The following is a 14,573-nucleotide window of genomic DNA, read 5'->3' as shown; positions in this document are numbered from 1 at the left end:
ACTGTATATTCAGATATTTTTGAATTACCCTTACTCATAAGTTTATGAATTCAGAGATGTATAAGTGTATGAGTGCAAGCATTCGTATTTTCAAATGTCTGAAAGTTGTCTACAAAAATATCTGAAATTCAGACACTGTTTTTAGTCTACGTACATTGTGAAATTTTCCTCCCCCTAGAATTGATAATAAAAATAGTTAAACCTTTGAAAATCTGATTTTTTTTATTTCTAAAAAAAATTTTTTTTTCAGAAAAATAATGATTGTCTGCAAAGTATTCATGAGAAATGAGGTACTACTCCGATGATTCTAAGAACAGTTAGAAAACATCTTCAAATACATAATCGAATAACAGTAATATTGAAAACCAACGATATGAATATAAATTCGATGCGATAGTTAATTGAACTATGAAAACGACGAAATTAATTAATTCACCTTAGGTAGGGGCAAGTGGGTCAAAGTGGAATGTTTGTGATTCACCTTAATCTTTCATATCCTTATTTATGAATAGAGATATTGGGATTCTGAGCCGATTAGTCCACACGCTAGGTACCATTTGGTATCCATTTTGAGTGTTACGGGTCGACTTGCTTTTTTTCATGTTTTTCCTCTACACGAGAGTTTGTCATCCTGAAACAGCACCTTCTCGTGTGGATTATCCGCCGCTTACGCCAAACATTTCGTTGTCATCGAAAGCAGAACAATTATTCATGTTTGAGACCTTCAAATTCGATTCAAACAATTTCTTCTTTGGCAATTTTCAACTAGCGATTTTGTTTGCTCAAACAAAACTTGTTTGAGAACTTGTTTGTTTTACGATTTCAGTGAAAAATAAACATTACTAATTCGGATTGAAAATTGCAGATGAAGACTGGGGGAACGCTCCAGAAGATCCAGAGTTCCTCCAAGAAACAACAAACGTCGCCTTGCCACGTCTTCCGAGGAGCCCAGAGCGTCCGGTGGGCTTAACCCGAGGAGTCTCTCCAAATTCTCACAATCATGCACGAAGAGCCCCGGAACACCGTCAGCGCTCCCCAAGCCCTCAGTACCAACCAAAAGTTGATCCACTTGAGGTGACAAGCCCTCGGGAGAGATTCCAAGATGCCAAGGAGATGTTCAAGGCCATGGAGAGGGAAAACCTCTCGCGAGGGATAATTACAAGGCCCAGAGATCAGAACGATAGCCATGGAATGCACAGGTGGGTTCGCAATCTATTATTCAACGTATTTCCAAATGACGTGAGGAGATTTCGAATATTAAGGAGGATTATGGCGAGATTTTATGGCTGTGAACTGTTGGGAATGACTAGTAATTAGAGATGGAGTTACTAAAAACACAGGGGAATAGCTATTATTAATTTATTATCAGGTGATTGTGAATGACTAGAAATTATGCACGTGCAGTATTTATATTGTTTATGGAGCCGTGCAACGATGAATAATGCAGCAGTGATTTTGTAAGAATTATTGGAATAAATACATTTCTCACATAATTTCATAGTGAAGGGTTTTAGAAGAAACTCGACAGGAATTTCTCCAATTTGAAAAATATTCTTTTTGAAATGCGAAATGGAGTTAGCTTTTAATCAGTTGAGTAATTAAAAAAATATATATTTAAAAAGCATTGGATTACTTTATTTGCTGTTAAATTGCAGTTAAAGCTCAGAAAATGAATGAGTAACGTGTTGTTATGTAAAGACGCACGCGTGTAATTATAGTTTATTAATGACTAGTAAATGGTAAATAACTGCGCAGGATTAATTTGCAGTATTTCCTTTATTACTGGAAGTATGAGATAATTTAATTGCTCAGTTGTAGCACTAGATAAATCAGTTTTGAGGTCAGATGTACAAACTATGTAAGAAGCAACGAAAGAATCTGGAATTGTTTTACAGCTCTTTTTTTTTATTTTGTCCTCACTCGTTTTTGAAGTTGATAATAAAAAAACGGACAAGATAAATCAACTTTATTTTGAGGACAAAATCAAACTCAAAATCAAGGAAAAATCCTGAAATTTGCATAGAACTCTTTTTTGTGAATCTTTGAATTCGGACAAAAAAGACTACAATTGTAAAAAAAAAATCTGATATATCCGCTACACTTTTGAAAGGTTTTATGAAGTGACAGTTTCCCTGAAATTTTAAGAAATTTCATCATTGAAAATTTATAATTTTATTTTAAAAAATGAACAAAAGCTGTAAATTTCAGTTTAATTATTCCATAAAAATTAATCGAAATTAGAAAAATTTAGATAAATGCATACTCAAATTTTCAAATAATTGAAAGGTCAGTGTAATTTGCTACTGAATATTCATACGTTAATTGAAAAGTTAATTATTAGAGTAAGAAAAGGAATTCTTGTCTTCCTGCTGCTTAAACATTTCGAATTTCAATCAATTTTCTGTGAAGTTTGAAATTTTGTTGGTCTTTTGCTTCCGAAGGGAAGCTTTGTAACCGGTCGATTTTTTGATTCTCTAATTTTACTTAGAAATGACTTAGAATGTCATGAAACGTCGAGGTATGTTTTTAGAGATTGTTTGTGTGTACCTCCGTATGTGCATACAAAATTCTGAAAATTTGTTTATAAATTTTCACACAAACAGGACTAAAGTGATGTATAAAAATCTGAAATTTTGGCGCATAATTGGTATTGTTTTTGTTTTTGAGAGCGATTCAGAAAATTTTTTCTTTTCTCAATATCTCGAAAACTACTGCATCAAATGTACTTTTTTTGACCGTAATGTGCCTAACTGACTCTTGTGAATCGTCCAGTAACTGACATTTTTCATTTTCATGATAAAATCGATATGGACACGATAACCCTCGAAAAAATTGAGATAGGAAATTGATATTTGGTAGGATTCTAACTCTTATTATATTACAGGCTGGGATTTTCGATGGGCAAAATCGAATAAGTAGTTTTAAAGATATTCAAATTTTTACATAAAACTATATTGTTCAATATCTCAAAATTATTCATCCGATTTCAAGTTTTTTTTCAAAATGTTCGTCTATACATACCCATTCCTACAAAGTTTACGAGATATTGGCGTTTTTCTATTTTTTGTGTCTGAAAGTTGCTTTGATGTTCCATTACATGAGTGAAGGATGTGGTAAAGTTTCAAAATATTGAGGATTATTTTTGGTAATCGGATCTGGCCTTCCCTGGGCCAATCAGAGTTCAGTATTCAATAACATGGAGTACTTCCCAATTAAAATTACAGCGGTTATTTCCCCCTAGCTTTTGATAATTTCCCTCTACCTCTGCAATTATTTATTTAACCAAATAACTGTCAAATATTATCCTGTGGAGTGAAAGAAAGACATGAAGAAAAATGAGTCGGTTTGAGAAGGATCTGATTACCAAAAATAATCCGTCGAATACCACTCGACCTCCAAAATTAATCGAACATTTCCCTCATGTGTTCCTGTGTATCAACGATCAGGATAAGTTTTGCACAAAAATTCCTCGCGCTGCGCGCTTGGGATTTTAATCTGCACAACTTGTCCCTCTTGTTGCTACGCAACAAAACAATCGCGAAATATCCGATAATTTTGGAGGTCTCGTGGTATTACTACTGACTACTTGTTATCATCGAGTTGCACTGCTGTGTAAAATTTCAGATTGATCGATTCAATATTTTTTTAAATAGAGCAGTTGATGTAAAAAATGTTTTTCGCATAAAATGACATATCGTTGTTCTATCATTGATTTTCACATGGATACATGTCTTGAAAATGGGCTCATGTAGATATGCCTATCCCATTGGATCAAACCGAAATTTAATTCTCAATTTTAGGAGGTCAAATGTTTCGGGGAAACGTTTTTAATAAAAATTACCACTTTACAATTAAAAAATGAAATTTCTACGGATTCATTCGAAAATTTACTCCCAATGAAATTGGTAGAAATAAAAAATGAAGAAGACAAATAACGCATCAAGTAACGGTCACATGCCTTCTGACAGAAAGGCTCGGCTTCCTGCTTGTTCCTCCTCTAAATCGAATTGAATGCCGTTCTCTTGAAAGTTACGAGCAAACTGTCGATGAAATTTCAATTCTTTGTGTAACAGTGTAAAAGGATTTTGTCATCTCCCTTCGATTCGGAAATTCGTTGTAAAAACTGATCTCAAGATAAAACAAAACGCAGTTTAGCCGTACGACTCAAACAAAAAAAACAAACAAAAACAATTTTGAGAACAAATTACATCAATTATTAGTGTCAAGTTAAGAATCACTGCAATCATTTTCAGAAAAACTGAAAATATCAATAATTTTCCCAATTTTTCTTAATTTCCAATGTCTGTCCAGGAATCGCTGCTCATTCACCTTGTGGCTCTCATAATTATGATGAGACTTTAATTTCCAAGTTCGTGGATTACCTCTAGTGATCACCGGGGTAAAGAACCCCAGTGAAAAAAACATGAAAAACCGTTGCACAGCGAGAATAATGACAGTGACAGTATCCATGCGCATGTCGACAGAATTATAAGTTAACTCGGGATTTTTCGAATTTTTAAGCATTATGAAAGAATAATTGCGGAATGCAGATGTTTATTCCGCTTGTGTCCTTGGATGCTTGAAGAATCCTCGCACGAGCTATGAATAATTCCGGAATTGCTAATGGAGCACAAACGGAGTAAAAAATGACGATGAAAATTAATAAAAGGATTCGCAGCAGTAAAAGTTGATTGTAAATATTGATAACTATGAAACGCTTCGAGACTCCACGAGTCACCTTCTTTGTCGTCGGATTATATCAGTAGTGAGTTATGCAGGAATAAATCATCGCCAGATATATCTTTTTTGTGAAGAATTTTCTGAGCTATGAAAAAGTTCTCTTTGCATGTATTGAGGTTGTTAAATTCATCTGACAAATGCGATTAGATAGATTCAAGACGTTAGAAATGGTGACACGTAATTCCATGACTGTGACATTTCATCCGCCCGACAAATCACCTGAAAAAAAATCAGATTAAATATTCTCGGCGTAAATGTATTCTCCACAATTATATTCTCCGTCTTTTTTTCTGTTTTCTTTTATTTCATCAATATCTTAGTGCCGAAATTCGCGGATGAAATGTCGCAGAATTTTTTTTCAGCGAATAAATTGTTGACGGCTGAAATTCCCAAGAATTTTTTCGGCGGATGAAATATCGCAGTGATGAAATCATGTGGAACCGTTAGAAATATATGAGCGATTCCACCAAATATCGACCTAAAATATTGCCTCCAAATTTTTAGTATTGTTTTCATTTCCTCATCGTAAAATACAAGTAAAAAGAAGAAAAATTAGCGCTGCCGGAGCTGTATAACTCAATAATTTACAGACACCCAAAAAAAAGTACTGATTCAAGTCGACGTCGGTTTGATTCTGACCGATTTTCGGTTTGATTCAGACCGACTGACCCGGACTACGCCAATCCGGATTCCGGGTCTGATATAAGTCAAAAATCGGTTTATTTCAAGTAGAAACGGGTTATGCCGACATCGGTTTGAATCAAACTGAAAAATCGGTCTGAATCAGGCCGAAAAATCAGTCTGAATCAAACCGAAAAATCGACTTGAATCAACCCGAAAAATGGAGTGATTCACGGCGAAATTCTGGCTGTTCCAGGTAATAGATAGCGACTTGATTCTAGTCGATTTTTCGGTCAGATTCAGGTCGATTTTTCGGTCTAATTCAAGTCGATTTTTCGGTCTGATTCAGACTGATTTTTCGGTTTGATTCAGACCGATTTTTCGGTTTGATTCAAGCCAATTTGTACCTCGAGGTATAGCAGAATCAATTATTTTTATCCTCCAAAACTAAATTTGTATTTGAGATCACGTGATACTTTCACGTCGATCTTATTTTGATTATTTTTCCCAATCGGATTTCGACCAATGGGAGCACAGTATTTGAGGCTACCCGACAATTTTATTCCGGATATTTCCTCGTAGCTTTTGAATATTTCGCAGTAGGTCTTCATTTTTTCGACTCATGTCAGATCGAATCTTGTATTTGACAGTCTACGGAAATCAGGTTATTCTAGCAATATAATTTGTTCAAATCTCGCCTAATTTACCTCCTGATGTTGTCCACTGCACTCTGATTGGCCAAAATCCGATTGGGAAAAGTAATCCGACAAATACCCCTCGAGCTTCTAAATTAATCGGACATTTCCCTCAAGCGCCCCTGCAAACAAACGATCGTGCCAAGTTTTGCAGAAAAACTCGCGCAAGCGCTTGGGATTTTTTAACCTGCAAAACTTGACTCTCATTTATTTGCAATGAAGTCATTGGGAAATACCCGATAATTTTGAAGCTCTTGGGCTATTACTACTTATTTTTCCCAATCAGATTTCGACCAATCAGAGCGTAGTATTTGAGGCTATTCGACAGTTTTATTTCGAATATTGCAATAAAACTGTAATTGCAATTTTTTAATTATTTCATGATCTCCCCCGAAAGTAAACTTTCTATTTTTTCAGATTTTTAAAATGTTTTCCAACTGCTCAATATCGAGATTCAAATTCAGGCCTGCAAAGTTTAAATAATGAAATCAATGTAAAATGTCCGAAAACTTGGGATGAAATGGGGCTTAAATGAAAGCTCTGACGTTCAACTACAAAAGTAGAAAAGCATTTCACTGAAAAAAAAATAGCCAAAGTACTTGGATATCCTTAAAACGAAATTCGTTTATCATCACTGTGCCCAGAGCATTCCTAGGTGATTTTTAGGAGTGTATCGGTAATTTCAGTGAAAAGGTCTTAACCGTGGAGCGAAATATTGCATTCAACACATGTTTTCTTCTTTGCATTACTTTACTACTGAATTTACATCCATTACCCACAACATTATATTCAACAACATACAGTACACATGTTATTGCCATTAGACGTCATGGCAATGATTTTCATCGGTAAAGTGCACATTCTACAGATCGAATTTTAGAAATGCTGTACCAAACCGGTGGTAAATCATTCCACCCATTAAAATCCATAGTGGGACCTGTCTACGGTGGAAATCTGCGGTAGCTAGATCAGAAAGTTGTATCTTGAGTCCGAGGTAGAAAGGGAGTCTGGTGCGAGTGAAATTATTGCCTTTGGGCGGTGGCTTATTTATCGCATCTTGTCTCTACCAATAAAGTTGCGTTATTTGGAATCTATAAATTTAGCCAACTCGGTGGTCAATGTTTAATGTAAACAGTGAATGAAATAGCTGGGATTTTTTCGATTGATTGAAGTATTTATTCTATTGCAATTCGCTGTATTTCATTATTTCTTCATAATTACCTCATATTTCTAAATACTTGATTTTTTTTTCATTCAGAGTGGATCAATCGAGGTTGATTTACGAGGACCGCACGAGTCGTCATATCTCCTCTAACAATTCGTCATCGACTCCAGTACATCACGAACACATGATTCGAAGGAGTCATCCTGAGGTGGAACGTGAAAAAGAGCGCGAGAGGAGTGATTACAGAAATAGGCCAAGGGTCAGAGGACAGCATTACTCATCGGATCGTCCAGCCGAGCCTGAGGTCACGTCTAGACCCAGGCCTAGGAGTTTCTACGATAATTCCTCGAGTGGAAGGGAGCCGAGGGAGCAGAGACATATGATCGATCACAGAGAGGTGGGCAATGAAATTAATGATGTTTGAATAATGATGAACGAATGAATGTGAATAGTTTCATGATTCTCTCTACATTGAACGATCTTCAGGAAAAATGCAGAGGAGAAAATCCTCTACAATAAAAACCCTCTCCATGATTTTTCCTGTCATCGAAAAAATGTAATCAGTAGATAAGGAATTGATAAAAACATAATTCGTTGGATATTTTCATCATAGAAAGCTTCACCAATAATTAAATTATAATAAATCTGAAAATTCATATTATTCAGAATTGTGAGACTCCATAAGCTGGTCCCTCTTTTGAAAATGGAATAGACCGTTGTAGGAAGAGAAGAGCAGGGGGGGAGGGCAGATTTTAGATTCCACCGTCATCTTATGATTGACGCTTCTGAAGTTTTTTTGCTTTTCTTACCGAAAATTTTAATTTTTCGTTTTTTTACTCGTTTCAATTTCCAATATTTTTCAGTAGTTATACCACTAGTGCTTCAAAATTATCGGATATTTTCCGATAGCTTCGTTGCCTAGGAATAATTGTGTCAAATTTTGCAGGTTCAAAATCTCGAGTGCGAAGCACGAGGGATTTTTCTGCAAACTTTGACACACGCGTTCCTGGGCAGGGAAGCTTGAGGAAAATATCCGATTAATTTTGAAGCACGAGTGGTATTTGACGGATTATTTTTCCACTCGGATTTCGGCCAAGCAGAGTGCAGTGAACAGCATCCGGATAGATTTACACAGCCATACATTTACAACCCACTTTTCTGTTTATCTGTCATATAGAATATTAAACGTGAAAGGCGTTGAAAGATGAGAAACGTTTGAAAAGCTACTAGTGAATTTCCGTCGGAATTTTTTTAGAAATTTCCGAAATAAAACTGTTTGACAGCCTCAAATACTGCGCTCTGATTGGCTGAAATCCGAGTAAGAAAAATAATCTGCAAAATTTTTTGGTGTATTTCATATGATCATATGAAAATCAATTGTATGTTATTTGAAATCACCCCGTTCTTTCTGCTGAATAGAAAAGAATGTTATTGAAAAATGGAAATTTCAAAATATTTCATGCCTACACTTTCGTTTAAATAAAATAAAGAAGAAATTTAAATAAAATTGCTGAAATTTTCCATCAAATACTTCTGGTACTTGAAAAAAGTTGTGTCCACCCCTCCCCCTTAATAGTATTATATACATAGTGGACATTGCTGACAATTTCAAAGCAAGTGGACATTTTTTTTCTAAATGAGTATAGTAATTGTTGCTAATAGATTAGTAATTTGCTTCCGAATAGGTTCTCTTTTGTAAAATTCTTATTTCGCTGTTCTTCGCTTTTTTCTATTTTTTCACGTCATAGTACTATCATCAACTGAGATATCGTCAAAATTTTACGCCTTATTTCGTTCTGACAAATGATTCTCCATTCAGACCCTCTCAAGCCTCGAATTCGTTTTCAGTCCGGGTTTAATCCAAGTTTAATCAATGTATAACCGGGATTTAATCAGGGTTTATTCAGGATTTAAGCAGAGATTAATCCAGGTTCTGTCAGAAATTAGTCGGGAATCAATATAAATAAGTCAGTATAATAGATTTGTACTTGAGTTGAGAGAGTGACTTGAGAGATTTTTATATGAAAAGCTCATGACGGTATTGTATAACTTTATAAGCAATGATTCTGTTCTCGTGATTAATTACATTTTCATGACAATTTTTTGAGTGAACGTTGAAAAATAGATTTTTGGAAAAAAATCTATTTTTTCAAATCTGAATGAAACGTTGAATTTTACTTAGTGTCAATGAATAGAGTTTATCAAAGTTTATATTCATGAAAAAATTAATGAAATTCGATTCATCTCTTATAAGAAAATATCGAGCAAAAAAATGAAAAAATACCACATACACTATCTAAAAGTCGCATATTCGGTGTTTTAGACCATATTTCGTTACCCTAACACAAAAAATTGGAAACTTAAAGTTGAAGGATTACAAAGCTTCCATTCCGAACAATTTTAAAACTTATAGGTATCGATAAATTTAATAAACAAAATGAGCCTTACACATGGGCTCTTATTGAGCTATGATTTCATTGAACATTTCACATTCAATCGGATGGAAAAAAAAATTGAAAAAAATGGAGACATGAGGAATAAGAGAAATATTCCAACGTTCTGGATCTATTTAAGGGGGGAAACCACACTGGGAGGCTTATTTTATGATTTTTTTGTGAATTTTTCGGAGGGAAAGAAATGATTGCAATTAATTCAAACTATGAATTCATTTTATTCATATTTCAAAGTACATCTCGCAATTTTTTCAAGTATTTTTCATCGAACGTTTGAAAGTTATGAGCTGCTGTTCATAGAGGTCCGTCGTCAGAGTCCACTTTTCAGGTGCAATGTTCAGGTCGCAAATTTCACCAGAAAGCAGCGAACAGAATTTTTTATATCATTTACATATTTTTTATTAATTCAACCAATTTTTAGCTAAAAACATTGAAAATTGAAAAATTGAGAGGCGTTTCAAAAAAAATTTCCGGTTTTCCCTTTTTTTGGTTCCATTTTCATAAAAAAAGATACTAAAATTATTATAGCTTCCGATGCTTTCTTGAAATTCGTCACGTCGCACAGAGCGTTTTCTGTATTTATTTTCTCGGTATCTAGTTCCCCTTGTTGGTTAAAATTTGGTCGAATGGATTAATATATTTTTCTCTACAAGTGAAGGGAAAGAAAAAACATTTTTTATCAAACACGATTGACATCCTTAAAGCCACAAATGAGTCAATTTCCTCGGAACATCATTTGTCAAATAACTTGAAATTAAAAGGAGATAACGAAATTCTTCGAAGAACCGTTTCCATACCCCTTCAGAAGAAATATCTCTATAATACACCGTTAGATCCGAAGATAATAATCAAAACCTCAAATCACCAAGTTATCTCTTCATCCAGTGATACAAGATATCAATGAGTCTCTAATTTTCCTCATTTCATTCTAGATTCGAGAGGCCCGAGATCGACACTCTCGTGACCTACGCGAGAAGCAGAGAGTCCGTCCAGTCTACCAAGACATTCCAAGGCACGAAAAATACCTGGACCGCGAGACACGGCAGAGTATGGAGATTCTCCCGACTCCTGGACGTTATCGCCACAGTTATGCCGAGCCTCCAAGACTGGGTCTCGCTGCACTTGATCCATATTGAAACTCAATAAAAAAATCGCGAAAATAGGAGACTAAAAAAAATCACCGCAAATCGAGGAAAATCGAGCAAAATGGAGAAATAAAATTAATAGAACATGTCTGAGGTCATAAAAATGATAAGGAGATGCGAATTATTTTATGCCCCACTGATTAATGGATTAATGAAGTATTTAATTAACCGGTATATCGTTGAAACATTGATATATCGTTATTATTATCTGTCTGTGCGTCTCGCCACGCCGTTTTATTATCGGCCGGTCCCTCTCCTCCTTCAGACATCCCTCTCCTTCTCCTCTGCAACCTTAACTTCATTCTTCACTCTCCTTCTCTCTTCAGACTTTTCTGACCATCTTGTTCTTTATTATTTTATTCATTTCTCTGTGCGAATTTTTCTTCTTGGTCAGACGAATAAAAACGAAATGAATCGTGTAGACCTCAAGGCATGCGAGCCTTTAAACGACCTGTCTTCGGTAGAACGTTGTTGAGTCATGTTGTAAATTATGAGTTTATTTTTTATTCAGATTTGTTTCATTTTTTCAATCAATATTTTTAATGCCTCTGTATTGTAATCTCTTGTTTAAGAGGAGTGGACAAGTGATAAAATTTAATTGATGGAGATTTGTTTGGGGAAGAGGTGCGCCATTTTATTAAGTTGATGGAGATGATGCAGATAGGAAGTATTTTATATTGTGGGATGGAGTTTTCTGAAGAATTAGAGTAGTTTTGGGAAATTGTCAAGTTTGTAGCTTTCTTCATTTCATTTTGGTATTTCAAAAATTGTATCCATTGAATTTTTGTAGCTTTTATCACTGTCTTGAGGACCGAAAAAGGTCAGAATTGCTCAAAAATGTCCCTTCACGATGGAAGGACATAAAAAAAATGAATCAATGTCATTCTGGTCATAGATGAACACAAGATGAACCTGAAATGAACTGAGTTGTTGATTATTTCGTGAATATCTTTAGATTGGAGAAGTTGAGAAATTGTGATGAATCCAATTGTTTTAGAGACATCAGCATCAAAAATTTCATAGATAAACCTAGCGAATTCGCTAGAAAACTTTATTGAATTTCTGTTGAACTTGTGTTGAAAATTTGATCAGTTTTTCGCCTATTCTCTTGAAAAATCCCACTGCTTTTCCACGCATTCTTTCAATTGAGAATCATCAATAGAAACTATTTCATAGACAAAAATCAATAGAATTTAATCTTTTTGTTTTTATTGAGACATTTTCTACAGGAATTCCTCGATCTAAATTTTATCAGTTTTTGTCACTTTATTTTTTTCCCTGTTATAAAAAAAAAAACAATAAAACTTGAAAGATTTGAGCCGAGAAGTTTCTACCGAAAATATCACAACAGTATAAGTTGCACAGAAAACTCAAATTCGATTCATTTTTTGTGAAAAATAATTCCTATGGGGCATTTCAATTGAAAACAAAAACTCGTAGTAAAGCTGCAGAATTTTTCAATAGACTCGGCGAAAAACTAATAGAGTTTTCAATATAACTCGTATAGAATTAGCTAGCGAATTTGTAAGATAGTTCTGTGAAATTTTTTCGAACGTGGCGTAGCATTTTGGAACTCATCTCACTCCACGTTTCTTTGTTATTGAGTCTGTCAATAACTAATAGTTCGATGAATTACAAACAAAAATGTCTGTCGTCAGTTTCATCTTAGATTCACTAATCTCAGAGATATTTGCGAAAAATCGTCACTGGCTCAGATATTCTTCATGTAAAAATCGATTTTTCTTCTATTTTTATCTATTTTATAATAATTTTCCGCAGTGCATGAATCGAATTTCATCCCATGTGTATTGCAATGAATATAAATAACGTTATTTTTTAACCGTTGTTATTCGAATTGAGCGTGAGTGCTTCGTTCGTGCTGAAGAGATGATATTCTTTAGTTTTATATTTACAATTTATTAATTTGTATTTCTAAACATTATTACATTGTAATATTCAATTGTTACGCGAGTGGAGCATCACTAACGATAATAATAATAGGCCTTCGTACTAAAATTGAGAAAAAAACAAAGTGTTTATGTCTTTACTCATTTTATGACACCTAAATATTTACCTGTTTGTGGTCTGCTCTGATTTCTCGCATAGAGTAGATAAAAGAGGTGAAAAAATCAAGTGGGATTCTGGATGGAGATTTTCTGAATGTCAACCACAACCAGATTGCGCAATTGCGGAATAACTTCAGCATAAAATTGTCATTTCTCACGTTTACGATCTTGAGATAATGATCAAGATATTGTTATCCACCTGATTCGAATGGGACATTTAAATGAGACAAAAGAAAACTTTCGCATCAAAAGCAAGCAATTTATACTTTATGAAGATTATTTTCAAACATTAAAAATGTTTTTTTTGTATTGTCATGAATACAAATATCTCTCTGACTTTTTCGTCAATTGAATAACCGTCAACATGTGACGTTTATTCAATTATTTTTTTTTTTCAAATTGTGATTTTTTCTTCATTTCTGAGATGGATTACTTTTCACTCTTTCCAACGAAAGCATTATTGAAAGGCTATTGAGGGGAAACTATTATGAGTTGTAAAATTCGCGGGCTATTGGAGTGAGATCCTCACGTTTACGATCTTCAGATAATCATCAAGATATTGTTATCCACCTGATTCGAATGGGACATTTAAATGAGACAAAAGAAAACTTTCGCATCAAAAGCAAACAATTTATACTTTATGAAGATTATTTTCAATTTTAAAGATGTTTTTTTTGTATTGTCATGAATACACAAATCTCTCTGATTTTTTCGTTAACTGAGTTCTAATCATATTTATAAAAGATATTGCCTAGTCAGCCTTCCGTGTTTTCCTCTCGATTTTTCTCATCCTCATTTGACGTTTATTCATTTATTTATTTTTTGCAAATTTTGATTTTTTCTTTATTTCTGGGATGGACTACTTTTCATACTTTCCAACGAAAGCATTATTGAATGGCTATTGAGGGGAGACTACTATGAGTTTTAAAATTCGCGGGCTATTGGAGTGAGATTCTGACGTTTACGATCTTCAGATAATGATCGAGATATTTTTATCCACTTGATTCGAATGGGACATTTCAATGGGTCAAAAGAAAACTTTTGCATCAAAAGCAAACAATTTATAATTCATGAAGATTATTTTCAAACTCTAAAGATGTGTTTCTTGTATTATCATGAATGCAAATATCTCTCGGGTTTTTTCGTCAACTGAATTCTAATCATATTGATAAAATATTGCCTAGTCAGCCTTCGGTGTTTTCCTTTCCATTGTTCTCTTTTTCAGTTGACGTTTATTCATTTCTTTGCGTATTTTTTGCAAATTATGATTTCCTCTTTATTTCTGGATGGATCATTTTTCACTCTTTGCAACGAAAGCATTATTGAATGGCTATTAAGGGAAGACTATTATGAGCTTTAAAAGACGTGGGCTATTGGAGTGAGATTTATTATGCATTGAATATCGATTATATACGTTTAAAAACTAGTAATTAGTGCCAAAAAATTGTTTATGGTTCGTTTGCCCTGCAGACGTTTGACTTGTCAAAAATAGTCTAAGGTTTCCAACTTTTGAGTTACAGAGCTTTTTTTTGCAAAATTAAAAAAAAAAGTGCACACTAGTAATTACAAGTTAGTTTTTTGAAATTTGACTCCTACATAGCTAATTCGTTTTTTGCTTCCGAATAGCAACCTCGTTTTTGACCGATTTTTCGATTTTCTCATTTTGATTGCAAATGGTCTAGAATGTT

At 34.1% G+C, this 14,573-nt stretch overlaps 1 protein-coding gene across 1 annotated transcript in view; it reads left to right on the top strand.

The window, feature by feature from the left end:
* LOC107038461 overlaps positions 1-12,821 on the top strand; it is a 93,503-nt gene extending 80,682 nt beyond the window's left edge. Inside the window, exons 6-8 of the mRNA XM_015257556.1 lie at positions 866-1,199; positions 7,315-7,618; positions 10,607-12,821. Of these exons, the coding sequence (XP_015113042.1) occupies positions 866-1,199; positions 7,315-7,618; positions 10,607-10,810 (842 nt within the window). The 3' untranslated portion in view covers positions 10,811-12,821. The remainder of the gene's footprint in view (positions 1-865; positions 1,200-7,314; positions 7,619-10,606) is intronic.
* Positions 12,822-14,573: the final 1,752 nt, after the last annotated feature.

Source organism: Diachasma alloeum, unplaced genomic scaffold (genome assembly GCF_001412515.2).
Source record: "Diachasma alloeum isolate Michigan unplaced genomic scaffold, Dall2.0 Dall_scaffold_00284, whole genome shotgun sequence".
Classification (NCBI taxonomy): Eukaryota; Metazoa; Arthropoda; class Insecta; order Hymenoptera; family Braconidae; genus Diachasma; species Diachasma alloeum.
The sequence above is the reverse complement of the archived record's forward strand: the minus strand, read 5'-3'. Positions and strand labels throughout refer to the sequence as shown.